This window comes from Schistocerca cancellata, chromosome 12 (assembly GCF_023864275.1).
Source record: "Schistocerca cancellata isolate TAMUIC-IGC-003103 chromosome 12, iqSchCanc2.1, whole genome shotgun sequence".
NCBI lineage: Eukaryota > Metazoa > Arthropoda > Insecta > Orthoptera > Acrididae > Schistocerca > Schistocerca cancellata.
In genome coordinates, this window is record NC_064637.1 from 109,467,824 (window position 1) to 109,493,873 (window position 26,050).

Here is a 26,050-nt window from a genome sequence, read left to right on the forward strand (position 1 = left end):
CAAGTTTGTCTGGCCTCTCAACAGATACCCCTCCGTTGTGGTTGCACCTACGGTACGGCCATCTGTATCGCTGAGGTACGCAAGTCTCCCAACCAACGGCAAGGTCCATGGTTCATGGGGGGGGTGGGGGGGGTGGGGGGGTGTACATAACAGTAAATAAATCCTTTGGTTTAAACAGTACTTTTTCAGCATCTAAAAATGCCAAAAACAATGATCCACCTCAAAGCTAGCCACCAATAAAACATGTTGTGTAATAAAATTTGTCACTTGAATGTTTTTCTGTGTAGTAATCAGTTCGCTAGATTCGCTTGTTAGGGACACACATCACCAATCTAGCGCTTTTTTCCTATTTAGATCTGTGACATCGTGATACTGTTGCCTAATGCGTAAAAGAAACGAACTTGCTTTTAAAAAACGAGTGGAGCTAAAGCTTTTGCAGGAGCAAGGGAAATTGTAGGTGGATTTTTCAAACTGTGAAATGTTCACGCTGATCTGTACATAATGCTATTGAGCGTTTCGCCGCGACTTGTTCACATGTTAATAGGCTCAGCACCAGCCGCAAGTGGATCACAACAGACGGAATAAGAGAGTCGTAAAAAACTAGGAAGAAATTCTCTTTAGACCTCGCTGCTGAGTTTTCTGAAAGTTTTAACAAAACAATATCTGCTCACATTATGCTTAGACAACTTCAAGAAGCTGGTCTAAAAGGTTGTAAAGCTAGGAAGAAGCCATTGCTGTCTGAGAAGAATAGAAAGGCACGGCACGGGTGGGCCCTTACACACCAGTCACCGAACAAGGTTGGTAAAACATCATGTGGTCTGGCGAAGCAAACATTCAGGCTGGTTTGGCTACTTGATGTTCTAAATGCACATACCAGTTTGGGTAGGAAACAAAATGTATTAATTTAGGAACTCTTCAAAGAATTCTCGACAATATTTATTCACATTTCAGAGTTTTGGTACACCCGGTATGACCTATGTCCGTTGCTGGATGGTGGGGTATATAAAACAGTGTGTGAGGTAGTCCTTACCGTAAAACGTGGTGGAAGAAGCGTCATGATCTGGGGCTCCATGAATGCTGCAGGAGAGGGCCAAATGGATTCCCATAAAGTACAAAGAAGTGCTAGAATCTGTGTTACTGCCCTCTTTTACAACACTTTTTGGCGATACGAATACTATCTATCTATCTATCTGTCTACTGCTTGCACCTTCGTCCCACATTGTGCGCAGGATTGGCGTGGTTAAATCGGATTTGGCAAGTTAATGTGAAGGGGTGGCCAGATGCCCTTCCTGCCGCCACCCTGTACCCTACCGGGACGAAATCAGAGTACCCCATCTGTCTGCATCCAGTGTAAATCATGGAAAAGTGCAGATGTGTTGCAAATGTCTGTGAGTCGTGTAACTGAGGTGGGACATGGAGACCAGCCCGGTATTCACCTAGAGGGATGAGGAAAACCGCCTAAAAACCACATCCAGGCTGGCCGGCACAACGGCCCTCGTCGGTAATCCGGCGGGCGGATTCGATCCGTGGCCGGCGCACCTACCCAAGTCCAGGAAGCAGCGCATTAGCATTCTCGGCTAACCTGGCGGGTCTTTTGGTGATACGAATACGGATGGCGTTAAATTCCAGCACGATAATGCAACCTGCTATAAATCTGTCCACACAATGACTTGGCTTCGGGAAAATAACATCGAGCTTCTGGACTGGCGTGCCCAATTACAGGAGCTGAACCCGACAGAGCAATAGACAGAGATAGAAAACAACAGTAGATAGTGCATGTGCTTTTCAAAGTGTTGGAAACCACACTTGTTAAAACTGCCGCCCTTTTTGCTATGATGGAATGGTGAGTTACCATGCTGCAGTATACTATTATTAAAGAAAGCTAGTATAGACATTTCCCATTCTTCTTGACATCTAGGGTAACAAGACCCAGGACAGATTTGAGGAACAGTTTCTCAGAAGTAACATTTTCTGTGTTGGGCACTGCTGTTTGCTGCAGCTGTTGACTCTGTTATTGTTTCGCAATACTGTGTTCGGATTGTCAGGTTGCAGTCCATACACTTGTAACTAATATTTGCTATTGTTTCATTTATCAATAAATGATATTATTTAGATATCATAATGTAGGACAAACCTTAGAGATGATGGAAACACAGATTAACGTAGTGTAATCTGAAATTACTTCTATAGACTACACTGATGGGAAAAAAATTTAGTACATCCTTTTATACATTTCCAATTCACTCAAGATTTATTGTTGAAACAGTACAATCTAGAACATGAATTGATTAAATTTACAGATCAATAACACAAGTGGTTTTCAGGTATCAGGTATGAACCCATGCTGAAATACCCATATTAGTACATGAGGTAGCCTCCATGGGTGGAAATGCAAGTGCTGACTGCGGCACAGTGAATACCATCCTGGGATACACTATGCAACACCTGGTTGACATGTTCACATAGTTCTCTAAGAGTTGTGGGTTGACGAGTCACTTCTCGTCCCATCGTGTCCGCACGTGCTCCATTGGAGACAAGTCCGAAGACCGTACTGGCCGGGGAAGTTGCTGCACGTCTTGCAGAGTGTGTCGAGTTTCACGGAAACTGTGTGTCGGCAGCATTATCCTGTCGGAACAATACATCGTGCCCCTGTTGCAAGAACAGCAAAAGAATGGGTCTAACAACATACCAAGTGCTGGTTAGCGTCTCCTGCAGAAACATCATAGGTTAACAACAGTTGCGGCTTATCGCAACCCCAGACCGTAAGGCCTGAGGTGGCGCCAGTGAGTCTTGGATGAATGCACTGTGTGAGACAATGCTCACCAGGTTTACGTGGTGTGAACAAATGACCATCACCTGCATGCATGCAGAATCTGCTTTCATTGCTGAAGATAATTCGTTCCATAGATCTGTGTTGAGGAGATCCTCGTGGATGTGGAACATGTCACCCTTTTTTTTTTTTTTTTTTAAGGCTGAAACAACAATACTAATAGTATCAATATATACAATACATCATTTGTTTCTATTAAAAAATTCGTCAATGGAGTGGAAGGAGTTGGCCACTAGTAAGTCTTTCAGGCTCCTTTTAAACTGATCTTTATTTGTAACTAATTTTTTTATGTTTGCTGGCAAATTATTGAAGATGAGTGTTCCTGAGTAGTGGACCCCTTTTTGAACTAAAGTAAGTGCTTTTAAGTCCTTGTGCAGATCATTTTTGTTCTTGGTGTTGTATGTATAAACTGAGCTGTTTGTTGGAAAAAGGGATATATTATTTAGGACAAATTTCATTAAGGAGTAAATATACTGAGAGGCAGTAGTTAGTATACCCAGTTCTTTGAAGAGGTTTCTACAAGACGTCCGTGAGTTTACTCCACAAATAATATGTATTACACGCTTTTGGACGCTGAAAACTTTTGTTTGACTTGAAGAGTTACCACAAAATATTATACCACATGACATTATGGAATGAAAGTAGGCAAAGTATGCAAGCTTTTTCACTTTTATGTCGCCTATGTCTGCTAACACTCGAATTGCAAATACAGATTTGTTAAGGCGTTTCTGCAGTTCTGTGGTGTGCTCCTCCCAACTGAATTTATTATCAAGTTGTAATCCCAGGAATTTAAGACTGTCAACCTCTTCTATCTGCTCTTCTTTGTACTTTATGCATATGCTGGGTGGAAATCTCTTATAGGTCCTGAATTGCATATAGTGAGTCTTTTCGAAGTTTAATGTCAGTGAGTTGGGTTTAAACCATTTATTAATATCCATGAAAATATCATAAGCAGATCTTTCTAGAACTACACTCGACATACTATTTATTGCAATACTTGTGTCATCTGCAAACAAAACGAACTCTGCTTCTGGCAGTGTAACTGATGAGAGATCATTGATGTACACAAGAAAAAGCAATGGCCCTAAGATGGATCCTTGTGGGACACCATATGTAATTTCTTCCCATTCTGATGATGACAGATGACTTAATTCACTAGTCCCTTGCACTGACATCCTTTGTTTCCTGTTAGCTAGGTATGAGTTGAACCATTTTGCAGCACTGCCTGTGACACCATAGAATTCTAATTTATTTAAAAGGATGTTGCAGTTTACACAATCGAATGCCTTTGACAAATAACAGAAAATACCTGCTGCTTGTAACTTGTTATTTAATGAATTAAGTACATTTTCACTGTAGGTGTAAATAGCCTTTTCGATATCAGATATCGCACCATATTCCAAGCGATCCTCTGATGGCACAAGTCCTGTCATGCACAGTGATGCTGTAATGTGAATGGGAAATGGGTAGAATTATTGGTGCCTGTAGTCCAATGGCTATTAACCAGTTTGCTACAGTTCGTGCTGGCACATCCTTCTTCACGGCCCCCTTTTCTGTGCTCTGGTAACTGTACAATCTGCCACTGCTGCCCTTACAGTACGACGATCCTGGTGCATGTCTGTTCTGCGTGGACATCCAGAACCTTGTCTACGGGTTTGAGAATGTTCACTTGACCACCGATATCAGCGCCACTGCACAACTGGTGGAGCGTGTCCAAGTTGTGTGGCAGTTCTCCAAAAGGTTCATCCTGCCACTCACAACGCCACAGTTCGTCCTTTTCAAACTGGCTCACTTGGCTGCAGGGAGCACGGGGCATGGCTGCCGTCTTGTTTCTCATCTTTGCACCACACTGAACCTTCTGGCTGTGAACACTCCCTAATAAAGGGAAGACTCGGATGTTAGCTGTCCACTGTGTTGCCTGTTGGCAGACGACATGGAAACCATTATCAGTACGTCTACTGTCCTCCAGGTGTCATATGCTGTGATTGGATTGAAATCGGTATCATCTTTCCAGGTGTAGTAATTTGTTTTCCCAACAGTGTATTTTATTAATTATCTGTCATTAATGTGTTATACATTACAAGTGCTTGAAATGTCCACAAATAAACATAATACATTAGCAGGAGAACAATGGTTTAATAAAGAGCAGCTGCTTACTTACTATTGGCGTGGTTGCATTGACAATTGTCGAAGAGTGAGCTACTTTCATGTTCTAAGGGCAGAGCTCTGTCAGTACTGCTGCATGAAATACTACTAACAGGAGTCTTTAGTCTTCAAATCAAGATTATTTGATGAAAGTATAGTTGTATAATACATATTATTCTTCTTCTTTTGAATATGCACAGAATTTTCCATTCATATTTTATGCCTTCACGCTGTTACTTATGGACCTTAACATCAGAATGTAAGACCTTACTGTGAACTATAACTGAGGAGGCATTACCTATGTGACATTTAGTGTAAGTGCAGAAATCCATGGTTGATCCAGAACTGACTTTTTTACATTTAACTTTAAGAACAACTAAGAAGTACATGTACTGTGAAGTGAGTGCAAGAATTCCAACCTTTTTAAACATAGCTCTGGAAGATATCCAAGAATCTCCTTATGCAATATTATTTTACCTTGCTTTCATTCACCAAATACTATACGTGTTTTAGATGCATTGGGATAGGGATGTTTGAGGGAAGAGACCAAACAGCGAGGTCATCGGTCTCATTGGATTGTGGAAGGGTGGGGAAGGAAGTTGGTCATGCCCTTTCAAAGGAACCATCCTGGCATTTGCCTGGAGTGATTTAGGGAAATCACAGAAAAACTAATTCAGGATGGCCGGACATGGGATTGAACCGTTGTCCTCCCGAATGCGAGTCCAGTTTGCTAGCCACTGCACCACCTCACTCTGTTAGATGCAGTGCTCAACAGTTTTGTAGAACAATAGAAAATGAAAGTGTGCCAAATGACCTAGGATTTTGTTTGGCACCCATTCTGCGAGACACGACTTTTGGAGTGAAAGAACCTGATGAATGCATACACTGAAATGAACCGGTTATTTCATAGTGGAATTCATGACTGATATTGTTCTGTCTAAATTTATCTGTAACTTTGATGTGATAATATACTTTTGCACAAAAACAGTTTAGTAATGAAGTTGTTACATCTTTCTACATAACCTGTGTCTAATTATGTGCAATGCAGCTGGGATGGCACAGAGAAGGTAGACTATATAACATTCGTTTTCCATTTTGTTGCAGGTGAACCCAAGAGCCACGTATTTGGCTCCGTTATCGATGGAGTGTTTGAGGGCAAGATATACTCGCCTTCAGACGGTGCCTTCTACGTCGAGAAGGCACACCACTTCTTTCCGTCGGGACACAACGACTCCATCCACTCTGTGATATACCACGAGGCAGATGTCGAAGACCCTTACGAAAGCCAGCGCACAGGTGAGTCATGTGCCTGTTGTTCACCTCAACACTGATTGAATGCCCTGTGTGTGCTCCTGTGCCTTGGAAATACATGTAGCAATAACAGTAAACAGATATTGACGTAATGGACAAAAAATTATAAAAACGCTAGCATGTCTGTATTTTCAATAAGTTTTCATATGTTTGGACAGCATCCACTTGTAGATAAGGGATCTTGATTTGAAACAGCATGATTAACACTTATGTTAGTGAAACATTAATTTGCTATCCAATTTGCACCTCAGAAGATGGTGTTCTGAAACCAAAAATGGCCATCGTGTGCCATTGGGATAGTCAATAAATACATTGAAAAACAAGTAATCACTGATTTCTTCTCAGATAGAATGTAAATTTTATGAAAAGCTCATCATTGTCATACCAGAATGGTATTGCCATTTTTTATATGATTATTTTATTCTGTCTTGAACAGTCTGTGTGGTATTCCCTTGTACACTGCTTACACTCGAATCTGTCGATTGAATGTTGTTTGACTGTGGGATGCTGTTCATGGGGCATCAAGGTCTAACGTTTTTCGGACGACACGAGACAGTGTGGTACTGTGATGCAAAACTCTCACATCTCTCGCAGTTGACTTACGTATTGTGTGCAGCCGATCCTCTTCTCTGGGTAATCAGCTATGTCGTTCTCTCAAAAGCTTCTTCTCCTAAGACCATAGCGGATTACAGGAATTTATTAAGCTACTTCTATATTTTTGAAATAAATTGTGTACTCGTGGAACACTTTTACTTCATTCTTGGTATATTTTCATCTCACAACACAAAGCAACGTTTACTCTTTTTCACATAATAAGTAAACTCTGACAAGCCAACTGGTGTCTTTAAACATCAGACTCGATAAAACACAAGTACAATATCATAGTAACAATCCAATAATTTATAGACATTACATGCGCCCTGCCTCCAACAGAGCTAAGACATGGAGAAAAATAAAAGTCTCTAGTCTCAAGTGAGTCCAACACATGAATTTGCATAGAAATCTATATTGAGTTGTTCATTAGTCTTTTTTACAATCACCACAGACACTAACACAAAGAATACTACATAATTATTCCCTAAGTTTTCATCACGTCTTCTGTGGTGCTGGCGGCAAACAACTGTCATTGTCAGTGACTCGCCCTTCTTACAGTCTTCTAGTAACAAACTTCCAACCTGCACAATGAAACAGGTGGATCGGTAGAAACATTCACACTCTCCCACACTTGTACCTAAAATATCGGGTGTTCGAGACGGTTGAAGGCCGAGTGTTTCTAGAATTTACACCAAAATTCTTGAGGCACTACAAAGGATGACCAAATGCTAGGTATGGAGTAGAGATTTATTTGGGCCAGAGACCTGGATGTTTTGAAAAGACAATAAAAGAAGGCAGACACCACTGTAAATATGGGTGTGGTGGAAACTAGAGGGTGTGAGTATAGAAGACAGAGTGAGGAACAAGGAGATTTTGGGGAGAACAGAAACTATGTAAGAAGCAAGAATGGCTTAACCACATTTTCAGAAGGCTGTGCTTACCCAGCAAGCAATTGAAGGGATGGAGAATGTAAAGGGTGACTGAGGAGAAAGAAGGTAACCCAGAAGTGAACAGAACACAGCAAGGCAAGGAGAGATGGAAAAGTACCATGCCTAGACGTGCCACAAGGCAGAACAAGCAATGGTTGTGTTGTCTTATTCTTGGAGTAAAGGCTGAAAGTGAAGTGCCGCCTATTAGAAAGCAGAATGGTCAGGCCACAATTAAAAAGTGTCTGATGCAGCAGTGGAAGTAATTTCTTTGTAATGATCTCCTCATTTATGCACTTCAGATTTTGGGTGTTCACATTGGCTGTGGTCAGTTTATTTTTATGCATTGTTCTGTATTAGTAATATTTGTCATAGAAAACAAGTAGCAAACTATCACATTAAACAGTATTTGACTATGACTACCATGATAATCACCATGGCAGTAATTACCATGCTCATCATCACTGCTCACCACAACCATCATCATCATCATTCTAACGATTATCATCATGATCATTACCACCACCATAATTACCATCACTATTACGATCGCCACGAACACTATCGTGATAGCTGCCACCACTATTGTGATATCCATCTGCCTTTGCCTGCGCAGTTGCACATCTTCCCTCTCAACCTGATGCCATTCCATTCCTGTTCATTCCAGATCCTGTAAAATTTGGATAATTCACCATATCTGCCCCTACTCCTTCAAAACTTGTGGCCCCTGTACACATTATAGCAACTGAGACCATGGTTCCTGAGGCACAATATTGATTATGCCTTAATTGAGTACTGCTCATGTATGTGGGACCCCCTTCAGGTTGGATTAAAGGAAAACATCAAAGCAATTCAGAGCTGTGCTGCTCGATTTGTTACTGGTAGGTTTGATCAACATGCGAGTGTTACGGCAGTGCTACAGGAAGCCAAGTAGGAATCTGTGGGACTGAAGAAAACAACAAGTGGAACCCTTTTTAAGATCTCCTTTTATCATGGAACCACTGGTTTGTTTCTGTCAGAATTATTTCAGACAACATTTATTTGCATTGAAAAATAATTTCAAAATGTACTCAGATTTCCAGAATGAGATTTTCACTCTGCAGCGGAGTGTGCGCTGATATGAAACTTCCTGGCAGATTAAAACTGTGTGCCCGACCGAGACTCGAACTCGGGACCTTTGACTTTCGTGGGCAAGTGCTCTACCATCTGAGCTACCGAAGCACGACTCACGCCTGGTATCACAGCTTTACTTCTGCCAGTATCTCGTCTCCTACCTTACAAACTTTACAGAAGCTCTCCTTCGAACCTTGCAGAACTAGCACTCCTGAAAGAAAGGATACTGTGGAGACATGGCTTAGCCACAGCCTGGGGGATGTTTACAGAATGAGATTTTCACTCTGCAGCGGAGTGTGCGCTGATATGAAACTTCCTGGCAACTGTGAGACCAGGCGTGAGTCGTGCTTCGGTAGCTCAGATGGTAGAGCACTTGCCCGCGAAAGGCAAAGGTCCCGAGTTCGAGTCTCGGTCGGGCACACAGTTTTAATCTGCCAGGAAGTTTCGTACTCAGATTTCTTTAATTAACTTGAATTAAAAAAAACATAAACGGAACTTTTAAATATACTTTTTAATTATACAAATGGTACTGCTTCTTATTTTCAGGGGTATACTTACTGTACTTACTTGTAGATAAGGGATCTTGATTTGAAACCGCATGATTAACACTTACGTTAGTGAAACAGTAATTTGTGATCCAATTTACACCTCAGAAGATGGTGTCCTGGAACCAAAAATGGCCATCGTGTGCCATTGTGATAGTCAATAGATACATTGAAAAACAAGTATTCACTGATTTCTCCTCAGACAAAATGTAAATTTTATGAAAATCTCATCATTGTCTTACCAAAAGGGTCCAGCCATTTTTTTATGTGATTATTGCATACTGTCTCGAACAGTCTGTGTGATATTCCCACAGACACAGCTTACACTTGTGTCTGTTGTGTTTTGATTTTCTGTTGCCACGTTAGCTGAGAACCCTGCTCTGCACATATGTGTTGTTGTCCAGTAATAAAAGAAGCAGCACAGTCTTTTGTAACAATTGAAGACATCCGTATTTTAAACTTTGCCTTAATTCTTTTAATGACATTAATTTAAATTTTTCTTCCACCGATGAATTGGATATCAGTTTGCACTCTTCTGCTTACATGTTCAAAGGTCGTGTATTGATGATAAATAACCTTTCAGTCCACAATTCATTTTAATATGCAATCTGCTGTTCATTTGGAAAGTACTAATGATAGGCGACAGAGTAATACGGACTGCTGTGGGTGCAGATGCACTGAGAGACAGGCAATGTTGATCATTTGAATGGCCCATTACAATCTTGCCTCTTGCAGTTGTTCCTAGATAGTGAAGTTTGCCATCTGTGAGGCTGCTGCTCTGGTCTTGAGGCTCATGTCTGGTCTCTGATGAATACAGCATTATTGACTGTCGGTAAACCATTGCCGCTGTCTATCCAAATTATAGGTGGAAGATAGGGTTAGTTGTAATTCTATGTTTTTAAGTTACCTTCACGAATATGATAAAAAAGGCACATCTGTTTTGCAGAACAATTGAGTGATCTCCATCGAACCCTGGGTTTCGTGGACAGAGAGTAATAAACACTGTAGTAGATAATAATGTGACATATTTTCAATATTTAAATCCCTTGCAAAGACAGGTGAAATGGCGTACACCCAGTGTTGTTAACATTTGAAGTATATGAAGACTGCAAGAGTCGTGACAATGTGGTTGTATTCTCCAGATATAGAGCATGAGATGGCTGGCCAGATGAAAAGCTTGTCTATTGATGCTTGTTACCATCACCCAGCTGGCCATCTCTAGTCCTTGTTTTTGTAATCTGGTGTTGCAAAGCTGTGCAACACAGAAAGAAGAGAAAAGGAACTGTAGAAGGCTGTTTGCTCCGCATATTACTCTCCACAACAGTGGAGAGAAATTTCGGTTGCGTAAAATGAAGTGCTGCTGGAGCCGTGTGGAACATTTATATTACTTCCTCTTGGGTAACTGTGAGATCGACCAGCACTGTGAAATGGTCTGTTTATGTGCTAGCAGCCTTGTTCCTTGATTTCAATGCTGTAACAGTTCTTTCTGTGGCATTTCTGGTTGGGTTTTCCAAAAGTACTTCCTCTCTCACACGGTTTAAAACTTAATTTGTTTTATCTGCACCAGTGTTTGAATGTATTGAGTTCCATTCTTGATGCAGGGTTGCTGTAGGCACAGTCTTAAACAATTCACTTTAATCACCTTGTAACATTCCAGGCTTATGGTTACCACCCCTGCATTATATATTACTAGATCAATAGTATTATATATCCAGCTATAATTAAATTAAATTACTTTCCGATAATAGGAAAAAGGCTTTTAGAAGAATAATAGCAATACCAAAGAATAGTAGTTACAATACCCTTTGTACCATAAACAATCAAAATCAGATTCGGGAAATTAATGTATGGAAAATGTTTAGATAAAAGAATAATATATTTCATTCTCATCATCTGTAAATGGTAGGAATTAAATCTCGAGCCTAATTAAAAAAATATAGATAATTGATCGTTTAGCATTGTTAGAATGCTTATTTCTGCATTTTCAATATTAGTGTGATTTTTATGTGTTTAGAAAATGTCTTAAACTTGTTCTAGCAAAGTAGGGAATATTAAAGAGTGTTTGGTAGTGTTGGTAAACTATTTCATATTATAAATTATGTTTTGCATTATTATAACCAGTAATACATTGTAGGAAGAGTACAAATACTCGGCCTCGAGTATTGTTAGGGTAGATGTGTGTTGGGCCCACTAGAAGTCAGATCTGTGCGGACAGTGAATGATTCAGGTTTGGATTTACAATAGAGCAACTCATGTGTTGGACATTGTCTAAAACAGCATATTAGAACAGTGCAGTGCCAGATTATTTCGGAGTGTTAAACAGTTTGATTTAATATTGCAGAAGTTGTATTAGTGTTGAACAATGCAATGGACTTCACACACGCATTTCTATCAAATTACTGCAACTGGACTATTTAATATCATCAGTGTAGTATGTGCTACCATCGGTTAGATGTAGTAGTAATGACGAGGCTTATTACACCAAAGATTGATAATGATCTCATAAGATACGGGTTTTGAAGTGAATAAATCTACATACTTACTTTACTTCTGTTGTGGCCTACATCATTGTACTGAACTCCATTATGATATCCGGTATTTATTGAACAAGCATATTTTCGCTCACGTGTGCAGTCATCGAGGGACACCAAAGACAAGATATTCACAGGTATTTAACCATTTTTAACTACTCACTAACTGGTGGGATGTTACAACCTTCCAAATCTTCTCTTCGTTAGCCCCCAACAAAATTACTAAGATTACTGAGAACATACGATGTAAAGAGAAAATTTTTCCTAACATTTTCTGAAGCCTTACAAGACAGCTGGTTTTTTGCTACTGAGAAATATGAAATTTTCTTATGAAAGTGACCACTGAGCTGAAAATGTTTATAACTAGTTGAGAATCCTGGCAGTGACCAGATATTTATTTGTGATTCAGCCAGTCTTTGTACTCACGGAATTTATTTTTTATTTATAAAGCTTTTTTGTATACAACATCTGAAGTAGTAGAATAGGATAATGAATGAAGAGCTTGTTTGCTTCACTAACATGGCATTGAGCTACACAGAGTGGGCCATGTGAAAAGCAAACTGACACTAAGATCCACACGCGCATCATGCAGCGTTTCACCTTATGTGTTAGACCGCCCCCCCCCCCCGGTAGCTGAGTGATCAGTGTGACAGACTGTCAATCCAAAGGGCTGCTCGGGGACTGAGTGTTGTGTTGTCCTAATCATCATCATCATTTCATCCCCATTGACGCGCAAGTCACCGAAGTGGCTTCAAATCGAAAGACTTGCACCAGGCGAACGGTCTACCCGACGGGAGGCCGTCGTCACACGACATTTCATTTTACCTTATGTGTTGCATATCGTCAGTGGATAACATGAGCTCACTGTGAATTGTACATGTTTTAAATGAAATGGAAAACTGTTAGGAATAAGTGGGATTCAGGGTATTGACACACTCTCACCTGTGCCACTTTTTGTCAGACTTTTTCCTTCTATGATGTTATGTTGGAGAGAAGTAACTTAAGCCTCTGTGAGTTAAGGGTTCTGAGAAGCGAGATAATGCACAATGTTCTCGATTAGAGTTACATTGCTCCTAGCTTTTGGAAGCAGTTTCCAAAGAGCGAGTTAAAGCTTGACGTTCCCGAGGAGCAGCAAGTCTCATCTCTGCATCTTCATTGGACTCTTTGAGATTTCATAGTCCTCAGTCTTTTAGCCATTATGGTGTATTCAGGAAGACTTGATCATTTCCAGGCATTTTTATATGTAAACAAAATAAAATCAAAATCCAACATGTAGGCACACAAACCTCAAAGCAAACTTATTAAATTTGTTTTTCCTATCATGGAATATAAGTAAAACATAACAAAAGAAGCAATATTCTTAAGTTTCTGGTACACAAAGTGAAATCTGTGAATCTGATCATAGCCAAGTAAATTTGCTGTTAGTTTGTTAAGATAAGATTATGGCACTTCATTCTGTCCTTGATGTAACCTTCTGGAAATACAACTGTCACTGCATTAAAAAAAAAAAGCTAATAGTTCAGTCTATTGGTTCTTTAATGTACCACAAAACTTAAGTGCTGTGCATTGGTTCTGTGGTGTACTACATTGTGATAGCTAAACATCCAAAATACGAAGCCGATTGAATGAGTTTAGATAAAATTGAAAACCACGATTTTTTCCCCTTATTTTCATGAAGTGAAGCATGTACATCACCCCAAGCTACACATATGTTACCTATTAATAACCCTTGAAAATTTGTGTTGTAGTTTTGGAGATTAGCATGTTCAAATGGACAGAGAGATAGACATGATGGTTTTAAAGTTTTAAGTATAAATATAGATAGAAAAATAATTTCACAATTTTTATATTGTTGTTCTGTCAATCCCCAGTTGCTCATAAAATTATACTGGTATTGCTATGGATTGTTGGGTGATAGCAGTAATTAATCAGAATCTTGAAATGCTCCATTTCTATGTAAGTTATGAAATAAGTAATCGGATACTTATGCCTACCAGTTTAAAGTAACAACACACTTGGAACAACCGAAATGCCTTGTTTACTGCTACCTCTGCTGAAAGACCTTATTTTACAGGCACTAGATATACCAGAGATTTAGACTGTCAGTATATTCTGACCAACAACATATTCAGGATGTCATAATACTTTAAAATTTGATAAATGATCACAGAAGTTAGCCTTTACAATAATTATTCCTTTGTTAGATAGTAATAACTATCAAAATAAACTTGTTGTAATACTATCTATAAAAAAATCAATCATGTATAATACAAAACTCAACTGATCATGTTTTCTATATCCTGAATATGGTCTGGTAATGACCTGAATGGTTTGCTGAGAAATATAAAACAAGTGCAGCTATTGTACTTACAGTGAAGTCCATCAAGTATCTTACAGCTGTTGGGGACCAGTTACACAAAATACTAATCTGATATAATTTCGTCAATGTTGTGAAAAATTATGTTCAAATATTAAACAGTAATTTATTCCCATTCTAGAAGCAGCATTTCATTTATCTATTTAATTATTTATCATATAGCTTCTTGCTACATTGAAAACAAAAATGTGTAAAGTATAGAGAATAGATACACAATTTAAAATCTTATAAGCAAACATCTAGAGGATTTACATGATCTAGGGGCTTTGGAGTTGCCAGCAGGAAGTCTTCTGGTCCATCATTGTATGACCTTGTAGGGCAGCCTTCAGTTAGAATCTGTAGCTTAAGGCTACATGTACACCTTATGTAAGGCTAAATGAAGTAACATATACTGATAGTCAGACAGTCTTGTGATCTCCTGAGCGTAAGATGCATTCTATGTATCTTCAAAGGCAGCACAGGAAGGTATGACATTCTGTTAGCTTTCAGCAGCAGAGGGTGGCATGGCAGAAGGACATGGGCAAAATCCCACGGGAGCCTGGGGCAGGAGGAACTTCTCGTATAGTGTGAGAGAAATATTGATTGTTGATGCTAGATGAAATTGGAAAGCTGTGCGACCTGACAAGTAGGAGAGGAGTCACGTACTAGTCAACTTGGAGGTCAGTGTAACTACATCATTAATGACCTAAAAAAGGACAATTTTAGGTCAGAAAAAAGTAGAAAGGGACAAAAGAATAAATCAAATTAAATTAAAAAGGGTGATGAAACAAAACAATAAAACAAGAATAAAACCAGAAAAAAATAGTGTAAATTGACACTAAGCAATTCTGCATAGCTAAAAGGAGAATATACCATCAAACAAGGTAACTGATGGTGCAGAGAGGGCGGGGATTAGCCCAGTAAAGAAGCAAAAGCTATTGTGCTGTCTCCCTGCACAGATTAGTATTAGTCTTCTGTCCTACTGGCCTAGATCAGATGGTTTCCTTGATGTCTTGCCTCGGTGTTGTCTTGATGCCATTCAAAGCAGGTTGTTGTTTTACATTCTGTGATGTCGGAAATTAGCAGTGTGATACAAAGTCCACCTCCCAAATTATGATTTCAAATTTTTTATTGCTTGAAAGCTGAAACCTGCAAAAATTTGCTGCAACTAAAGTAGTGTGAAATGGTCAACACTGGTTGAATACCAGAATCATCATTTATTTGGACCATGTTGTGTGCACTGTTTTTAAACTTCCTGAGAGATAAAATCTGTGTGGTGGACTGGCATTCAAAACCAGAAGCTTTGCCTTTCATGCAAAATGCTCTTAGTGACTGAGCTGCCCAGGCAGCAAGCACTCGTGGAAGGAAGGGTACTGCAGAAAAATGACTTAGCCGGATCATAAGGTTTTGTACCCTTGGAAATTTGGCCCATTTTATATCAGTGTTGGCAGCAGCTGCAGTCACTGACACAAGTAACATAACATGTAAACTTATGCTATTCACATGCAGATTCAAATACTAGTGTGACAGTTGTTTCCACAGGTATAAAATGGAATACAGCCCTCCAAGGCCACCATTACTTAACAATTTACATCTGTGCCATGACACAGCATTGAATATTCATGCTGGATAGTTACGTAATGCCAAAGTTGTATCGGTAGAATAAGAGCTTGTACAGCTATAAGTTGAAAATGAGGATCTTTAAAATTTCTAGTTTACTCTTGTATAACTTATCCAAATTTTCTGATTATTAATATTATTATTAATCGTATGGCAATACAGACACATAAGAAAGAAACAGCCAAATCACTAATATAACAAATGTTAATAATTGCAAACAAACATCACTAATATAACAAAGTTTAAGGATTACAAACAAACATCAAGTCTATTAATATAATCCATCGACTCTAGAGTTGCGAGCAGGAAGTAGTCAGGGATCATAGGCCCTTCTGGAACATTCTTCAACAATGTGGCTGATGGTTTCATTTGCTCCGCAGTCAAACCGAGGGGATGGTATTTTACCCCATTTATACAGGGAGTAAGCACATCTGCCATGACGAGTTCGAATCCTATTTAGAGTGGACCAAGTTTTGCATGGTAGGTCAAAACCAGGTGGCTTTTGTGTGATGCAAGGCATGTTATGATTTTGCCATGCGTTCCATTTTTCAGACCGTGCGTTTTTGATACTGAAACCTTCTTGTACACAGGTCCTTGCTGTTCTTGTTGGCGGGTTCCTAGACCAAAGCCTATTAGTGTTTGCAGCCTCAATGTCTTGGTGGATTGGCAGGCTTCGATTTCCCATGATGTTTTTGTATTCACGTACAAGGGTGTCAGTACATCGCAGGTGTGGCGGCGGGATGTGGCTTAATATTGGGAGCCATTGCATTGGAGTGGGTTTAATTACTCCAGAAATCATCCTTAGAGTGTTATGCAGCTGGACATCCACCTTTTTTATATGTGGGCTGTTTAGCCAAATCGGAGCACAGTATTCAGCAGCCGAGAATACAATTGCTAAAGCAGAGGTGCGGAGAGTGGAGGCTGCTGCTCCCCAAGTATTACCTCAGAGCTTTTGAATAATGTTGTTTCTTGTCTTTAATTTTTCAGCAGTCTTTGTTAGGTGCTCTTTGAAAGATAGTGTTCTGTCCAGCGTCATGCCCAAGTACTCCGGAGTTTTATTGTGCCTGAGAATCGTGTTTTCAAATCGAATGTTGAGTTCCTTTCCACCGAGTTTGTTGTTGAGATGGAAGCAACTAACCTCTGTTTTGGAAGCGTTTGGTTGAAGTCTCCACTTACAGAAATATTCACCCATTATCTTCAGGTCTTTCGTTAGGATGTCCTCAGATGCTTCAGTTATGCTACATCTTGTAGCGAGGGCCCAATCGTCAGCATATTTATTTTTGTTACAAGCTGAGGTATATCATGTTGTAGGTCACGTCGGAGGCTGCGGCATCACGGACGATGTGGTCCAGTGGATGGACCGTGTCCAGAACTCGGCGGACGAAGAGGAGCCCGAGCCGCCACCCCCTCCGCCCCCACTACCGAGGGGGCAGACGCGGAGCAGCTGGGAAGAGCAGGGAGCAGATGCCTACCAGAAGTACAGCCGCGAGGCCAACGAGGGCAGCGGAGGCGGCGGCAGAACCAAGAGGGCGACCCGGCCCAAGGAGGACAACCGCAACACGTGCTCGCTGTTCATACAGACTGACCCCCTCATCTGGAGGCACATCTCCGAGACGGTGAGTGCTGACTGATTCCTCCTCCTGCTGGTGGCTTTCTCTAGTCCTCTGATGCTAGCTAGCACTGCTAAGAGCCACTCACCAAGTATGGGGGGCATTCAGTAAGTAATGCAATACATTGTTTACTTGACCAATTTCCATTGAAAAATTGGGAATTTGTTGTGAGACGTTGTGGAACATTCCTGCATTATCCGAATAGCTCCATGAAGTTCCAATGGGTTGTGATGCTATACTTTGCCTTCAGAATAGTGTCTGTAATGGTGGTGTGTTACAGGCAGAGATCTATCGTTGAATTTCTTTTAGCAGAAAACCATAGCGCTGCAGATATTTATAGCTGCTTACAGATTGCCTACAGAGACCTGCAAGTCCGGAATTGCCTACAGAGACCTGCAAGTCCGGACAAGCATGGTTAATTGTTCGGCAAGGTGTCTGTCTCCATCGCGACAAGGTTGGGCAAAGCTCTCCAATGTCCCATGTGCTGGCACACAGCTGTGACTTCTGATATGTTGGAAGACATAGACACTCTCATCGACTGACCACAATCGAGGACCATCGGCACAGAACTGCTTGTGCATAAGGAGGCTGCTCGTAACAGTTTCTTGTCAAACATTGTCACATGTGTCATGGGTGATGAAACCTGACAATCATGTGTTCCGTGACAATGCTGGGTCTCACCAAGTCTACCTTCCTGAGAGTAGTTCACTCAACTTCATTCGACTGTTCTTTGTCATCCACCCTATAGCCCAGATCTTGCACCTTCTGACTTCCGTTTGGCCTGGTGAAGGATGCACTCCATAGGAAGCAGTACGTGGATGATGGGAAGGTTATTGTTGCAACAAGATGTTGGCTCCGACATCGACCAGTAGACTGGTACCATGTAGGCGTACAGGCTCTCCCAGAAAGGTGACGTAAGGCCATCACATTGAATGGAGATGAGATTGAAAAATAGGTTTTTGTAGCTGGAAGAGTGGGGAATAATAGTGTATTGGAATTCTGAATTAAACCAATCTGCTTTCAGTAAAAAAAGTGTGTTTGCATTAGTTACTGAATGCCTCTCATATGTCACACATTCATGCAGCTTGCAAGAAGGGGGCTGAAAATGTAGCAAGTGCAACTCAGTTTTACAGTTTGTCCATTTTTAGGTAACTCTACATACAGGTCAGACATCATATTGCTGCTTTTTTGGCTTTTTTTATCTTACATTTTTGGTGACCCCTTACAGCTACCTGCTTGTAGAGTGGGCTTAAAGGAAATACATTAAAATGATTCATAGCAAGTAAATACATAGTGACAGTGTCTTTGAAATGAGTACAAAATGTATCACATTTCCAACATATTGTCAGCACAGCGAGAACAATAAGAAAAGAATCACATTAGTTTCATCAGATGACTACTGCAGTGCCATCAGGGCATCCGTGCCTTGGCCTACATTCATTAATTGTGTTAGCTTCTCAATGCCATGTCTTCCACAATTCCATCTTTGGAAAAAAGAAAAAGTAATTGTTTTTTGATTCATATACTTTTCCTTGTCACCACGTCAATTGGTAATATAAATTCTGAGGGCCCTCTCATATAAGGGGACTGATGACCTCAGATGTTAAGTCCCATAGTACTTAGAGCCATTTGAACCATAAAAAAAGCCATTTGAGAGCCCCTCTCATATAATAATAAACCTTGGAGATAGACTAAAACTGTGTACCAGGCAAAGACTCTGCTGTGGAACTTAATATTACATGACCAATGCTCTTCCATATTAATCATCTGAAGAGATCTCAAGTATTGACAGAAGGATTTAATATATAAGCAGAGCATTATTTTGCACATCACTCGTGGCAACCTAAGGGGAATTTGTCATGTCACCCTTCTGGATATGAAGCAGAATTGCCTGCTGTAATGCAAATGATTTGTAAAAACAACCCTGTAATTTTTTACTACAGTGTTAGTGGTGTGCTGTCTGACACATGCACAGTGATTAAATATCTGGGCGTAACATACAAGGTGGCGAGAAATGGAACAAGTGAATAAAGTTAGTTGTAGGAAAGGCAAATTGTTGACTTTGGTTAATTCAGACAATTCTAAGGAAATGTAGCTCATCTATAAATCAAACTGTATGCAGAACACTGATGTGGTCCACAGAACAGTTATATGGTCCATTCTCAGTACTGCTTGAGTGTTTGGGGTCCCCACCAGGCAAGCTTAAAATAAGAAATTAAAACAATTCAGATATGTGCTGCTAGATTTGCTACTGATACGTTTCATCAGCACATACGTATCACAAAAATGCTACTTGGTCTCAAATGAGGATTCCCAGAACGAAGATTGTGTTCATTTCGTTAAGCACTGTTGAGAAATTCAGAGTACTAGCATTTCCAACAGACTGCAGAATGATCCATTTTCACCAACTCACAGCTCACGTAAGTACTTCAAAGACAGGATCAGAGTGCGTATGGAAACATGTAGATAGTCGTTTTTTCCTCACACCATTTGTGATATGAACAGGAAATGGAATGACAAGTGTAATTCCATTTGCTTCATGTGGTGGCTGACAGACTTTGTACGTAGATGTAGTGAACAGTTTATTCTTCTTCAGATTTCTTCACCTGTTGTTGCCTGCAGTATACGAATGTGTGACTTCTCCAAAGTATCTCTTGTAATTGCATCTCAGTCTCGTACAGATTTATGAGATATTCAAATTGTTTGGTTGCAGGTAAACGGTGATGCAGAAAAGACGAGGGAGGAGATTTTGTCCCTCATCGCACACCACGTCACGGCTGTCAACTATATTTACAGGGATACCAAGTTTGACGGCAATGTTGAGCACCGGAACATCAAGTTTGAAGTTCAGAGGATAAAGGTTTGTGAATTCTGTCTTACGTCTTCTCCTGAAAAATTTGAATTAGCATATTGCCAGAAAAATTTTGGAGAAATTTCTCATCAATTCACCCAACTAATTTTGAATTAGTTGGAGAGAATGTAAGAAAATGTTAATTTTTGATGGGAGACATTCGGCCAGAATCTGTAGTGTCGAACTAGTCAAACTCGAGTGTATAGTGGCAGGTGGTCCATCAAAATTGCACAGTGATTAATCTGAGTGGCAGTTATGCAGAGTATAATCTTTTGTGTGATTGTGTCAACAGATAGATGATGATGCCCCGTGTCAGCCCGGATGGAGAGGTGACCCAAACCAGTTCTGTATGGAAAACATTGATGTGAGCAACTTCCTGAATCTGCACTCTCTGGGCAACCACGAGGACTTCTGCCTGGCATACGTGTTCACGTATCGCGACTTCACCGGGGGCACGCTGGGGCTTGCTTGGGTTGCCTCTGCATCTGGTAAGCATCTGCTGATATTTGCGGAAGTATTGTAACTGTGTTTGGAGAAAATGAGAATGCCAAGAAACTTTTGTGTGTGTGTGTGTGTGTGTGTGTGTGTGTGAGAGAGAGAGAGAGAGAGAGAGAGAGAGAGAGAGAGAGATGACTGCTTCTACAAATACAGTTTTCTAATCATTGGTGCCCACATGACACACAGCGAGCATAAAAAGTCAATTACTTAATGCGATTTTGAAATGTCTTAATAATACTGCCAAGTGTGACATTCGTAGTGTATCGTAGTTTGAAGGAGGTTAATGGATTGTTACTGCACATTAAATAGGATCATTTATGAAAAATGTGAATCAATAATGCTTTCATGTAGCATGTGGAGACAGTGTGAAATATGTGTTTTATGAATAAATTTTGTTCACTGCCTGTACAAAGTATGTGAGAAATGTAATGAGACTGATTTTTTTATCTACTGAAGTTTTTATTTTTTCTCAAGCGACATGATTGTCCCCTCCAAAGTAGCTCCCTTGCCAACCATACCCCAGTATAGCCATTGTACCCAGTTTACGTAGCAGCATTGAAAGACTTTAACTGCTAGAACCTTTAACATGTCATTCACAATCTTCTGAATGTTCCCTCGAGTCCCAGAAAGACATTTTTCAAGTTTGGGAAAATAAAGTAGTCACGAGGACTCAGATCAGATGAGTAGGAGTGGACTGTGGAACAACAGGAAAGCCTTTTGAGGTCAAAAATTGCTTGATGGAACTGGTCATTTGAGATGGGGTGTTGTTATGGTACAGCATGCACTTGTCTGCAGTTCCAGTATCTGGTCTCTCTTGTTTTGCTGACCCTTTTAAGGACATCTTTGTTAAAAGCTTGGTTGACACATTCTGTATGTATATGAAGACAGTAACTGTTCTTGAAAGAACAGTTACTGTTGATGACCATGCAGATTTTCCCTGCAATAAATGATGACTAACTGAAACCCTCAGCTGCCGACAGGTGTTGTTGATATACCTCGATGTGGACAGCTGAAAATGTGTGCCCCGACCGGGACTCGAACTCGGGATCTCCTGCTTACATGGCAGATGCTCTATCCATCTGAGCCACCGAGGACACAGATGAATAGCGCGACTGCAGGGACTTATCCCATGCATGCTTCCCGTGAGACTCACATTCCCAGCTGTCCACAATTCTACATGTGTAAAGTACCTTATAGACATTTGCCCATCCACTCATTACTCGCGCATGCTTTGATGATTCCCGTAAGAGTTTGGGCAACCTGTGTGCATTCGCACAGACGAAGGTCAATGGCTGGGTAGCCTTTTAAAAAGGCGAGTAATGAGTGGATGGGCAAATGCCTATAAGGTACTTTACGTATGTAGAATTGTGGACAGTTGGGAATGTGAGTCTCACGGGAAGCGTGCATGGGATAAGTCCCTGCAGTCGCGCTATTCATCTGTGTCCTCGGTGGCTCAGATGGATAGAGCGTCTGCCATGTAAGCAGGAGATCCCGGGTTCGAGTCCCGGTTGGGGCACACATTTTCAGCTGTCCACACCGAGGTATATCAACAACACCTGTCGGCAGCTGAGGATTTCAGTTAGTCATCATAAATTCTGTATGGTTGATACCACTACTGTCAAAATAGCAAATCGGCATTGATTTGATCTTTGACTTGCTCAGTGTAGCTTTTTTTCAGTTGTCCGAGGAGATCTCTCAGTGTGCCACTCCTCACTTTGTCGCTTTGTCTCAGGATCGTACTCAAAAATCCAGAATACTGAAATGACATGACTGAACCATTCATGATCATTGGTAACCCTCTAAAGAAGAGCAACACACATTTCTTCGATTGTTCTTCTGCTCAGTTGTGAGGTTTTTGTCACCATTTTGGCACAAACCTCTCACATGTGCAAAACTTCACTCAAAGTTTGCTGTAAGATGAAAGTGTTCAACAGGTCAACCATCGTCCTTTTTGTTTAATGTTGTTCTGATCCCACAAGACCAGGCATATGTTTGGTGTTTTCATTGGTATTTGAAGTTGGATGTCTTCAACTTATTCTCAGCCTTTGAGAAATGATTTGTTCCCATGAAAAACTTGTGCCCTTGATGATGAATGTTTACCAAAAGTCTTTTACAGCTTTTGAAAGGTCAGACTCAGGGATTCCTGAAGTTCAACATGAAACTGGATGACATAACATTGCTTTAAGTTGCATAACATTGCTTTAAGTTTTGCTGTTACATTCTCGTAACGCACAACAAAAACATAAATTTACTGATGGTGCTCTCAAAAATAATGTGATGGCTGTGTGGAGCTGAAACTTGGACTGGGAAGGGATGAACATCGCACTCTGCACAAGTAGAACAGCACATTGTTGCCATATTGCTCGCATGTTATGAGTCTCATTACTTTTATCACACACATAATATTTTGGCTTTTTAGATTTCGAGATGTATGACATCATTAAGTGTCAGAAAGCAAATTTATTTCAATATTGGCATTGCTCTGCCAGATTTTATTGACAAAATTTGTTTTGAATAGTATTTATTTCAGAAGTTAGTTCAGAGATTTTTAACTTTTTTAAATTACAGGTGCATCTGGCGGGATATGTGAGAAGTTCAAAACGTACACAGAGACAATTGGTGGGCTGTACCACTCGACGAAGCGTAGCCTCAACACCGGCATCATCACGTTCGTCAACTACAACAGCCGTGTCCCGCCAAAGGTTTCACAGCTCACACTCGCTCATGAAATTGGCCACAACTTTGGTTCGCCGGTGAGTGCTTGGAGAGTTCTTTTTTTTAAAGGCAGTGTAGTGTATTGGGGAGAGTCTTGTTTGTTTGCAGGATGTTCAGTGCCAATTACTAGAAACTGCTTTTAAGTAAGTCGATACTGTCCACTAACTCGGAGTCGTACAAATTTGGTCACGATTTTCCTTTCGTGCTGTTATAATACAAAAAGGAAATCTGTGTGACAAGTAAATTATCAAAAACACAAGACAGAATAAAATACCCTACACAGGCATGATTATCCAAATACAGACCAACTGAAACATCAGTTTGCCAAAAGCGTTCCATTCAGGAAATTCAAATTTACGTGTGCCGTGCATTATGTTGAAGATCCGCTGGTGCTGAGATGGGCAGTTGGGCCGTTCGCCTTTCCTTCCACCTGCCCTTGCTGTTGTTCTGTGTCTATGTCTGAGACATGTCTTGTGATGTATTGTGCCGCTGTTGTGCCATTTTTAGTGGCAACTAAATGTAAACCTTTTGTTCTTGGTGTTTCCAATAAACTTAAAATAATAAACTAGTCAAACGTTGGTGCTAGTGGAACATACTATGCTCAGAACAGGGAGTTGGAAATGCAACAATGTGAGGAATTGAAAAGAATAAAGATGATGTTACAAAGTTTGCAGATGTACCTGACAGTGAAGCAGGAAGCTTGACACAGCACAAAGAGCAGAATAAGCTTCCTCCTTCAGTGCAACCAAGTAGCCAGTTTGTATCCGTACTGTCTTGGCTGATTAGAGAATCTTCGGTATTTGAAGAATGTGACCAGGAAAATACTCAAGACAGACTTGGACGTGATGTTGATGTTACTGACGATCAAGTGTTAATGGATGATGCTGTAATTGCAAGTGTCATTGGCAACCAAACTGCTTGTGATGTCAAGGAAGAGACTAATGAGAATGAACAGTCCAGTGAGGGAGCTTTGACTACCTCAAGACAGCTCTGAAGTGGTTACAACAAGGAGAATAATTTGATGTCGACCATTTGCTGTCTTTGCAACATTTAGTGGCAGAAATAACCTTAGCTTTGAAATGAAGACAAGTCTGTAATTTTTTCCCCTAAACAGTAGGCCTAATTAAACGGCTGTTTTTAACTTTCATTTGTAGGCTATATAGTCAGCTCTAGGTGTTATTTATGAGAATTTCGATTTAACCTACTGATATCAAGTCTCGACTTCATCCCTTGACATAATGATGTTGAAATGAGTGGCGTCATACAGGGTGTGGCCGAACCAACTAAGAAGTTTCAAGGGATAATTGCTCAGGTGGTGATGGTGGGGGGAGACAGTTGCACACGGTCTCTATACGTTCTGTTGGTGGCTCCACTTTAGTAGCCAACGTGGTTTGGACTGGATCACATTGGGACTTTGCATTGCACGCATATTTTGAAAACAACTGATCTGTGATCATGGTGTAAAGACCTTTTAGGTGGCAGTTCAACATTTCGTGAAACAGTGCTGTTCCGAATATGAATGCAATTTGTCCCTGGGTTCCACAGTTGGAGGAAAATAGTAGCACAGTAAGAAGAAATACACATGACCAACTCAGGTCCACCAGTACACTAGAAAATGTGCAACCACAGTTTGAGGAGCAGCCCGTTTTGCGAGAAATTTTTCCAGCACATCAGGTCTCTTTGAGAGGTGATGCGGAGTGGCTTGTACTGTCACCAGACTTGAGTTTTTGTGACTGACTTCTTTGGGAATATCTCAAGAAAAGTGTTTAAATGTTACTCTGATATGCTACCAGAGCTAACGGCACAGGTTATTGAAGGAATCGATAACCTCTCTGCGATATGTGTAAATGTGCTGTTCAAAACTTCAGAGATAATCTCCAAAGGTGTGTAACTGCTAACAGCCATAATCTTGGGCTATTATTTTCAACACTGAATGAATATAAAATGGTATTAACTACTAATGTCAAAAATGAAAACTTTTTTCCTCAATGTACCCTGATTTCTTTTTTATAATGCCGCAAGACTGTTTAATTGGTTCTGCCACAGCCTGTACTTACACAATAAAAAGTGAACGGACAATACTTTTTCGTGTTGACATTATTTTTCGGAACGTCGCTTGTTAGGTTGAAAAAGATAGGTTGCAAATTGATGAAATGATATCAGAGGCTTCAATTAATACAATTTTTAGCAGACATAGATAGACTATTTTCAAATTTTTCTGTTTGCTGCTACAGATTTTGGTGAATTAATGTGTGCAGCTTACAGAATAACTCTGGGGCTTTAGTTCTTTGCACCTACTCCTTCAAATTCCTTGTGAAGTAAAACAATTATGATGTTGTTAAATGTAGTGACTATTATCTTGTCGTAAAGACATATTCTTATTCAGTCTCCTATTTCACTTTTGC

At 40.4% G+C, this 26,050-nt stretch overlaps 1 protein-coding gene and 1 non-coding gene across 3 annotated transcripts in view; both read left to right on the forward strand.

Moving 5' to 3' along the window:
* Positions 1-26,050, forward strand: part of LOC126109384 (disintegrin and metalloproteinase domain-containing protein 10) — a 512,346-nt gene that overhangs the window by 443,729 nt on the left and 42,567 nt on the right. For both annotated transcript variants that reach the window (XM_049914406.1, XM_049914407.1), the window contains exons 3-7: positions 6,080-6,271; positions 17,283-17,587; positions 20,295-20,441; positions 20,725-20,920; positions 23,499-23,683. In XM_049914406.1, coding sequence (XP_049770363.1) covers positions 6,080-6,271; positions 17,283-17,587; positions 20,295-20,441; positions 20,725-20,920; positions 23,499-23,683 — 1,025 coding nt within the window. The remainder of the gene's footprint in view (positions 1-6,079; positions 6,272-17,282; positions 17,588-20,294; positions 20,442-20,724; positions 20,921-23,498; positions 23,684-26,050) is intronic.
* Positions 22,373-22,446, forward strand: Trnat-ugu (transfer RNA threonine (anticodon UGU)). Its single transcript has one exon. It is a non-coding gene; the product is annotated as a tRNA-Thr (tRNA).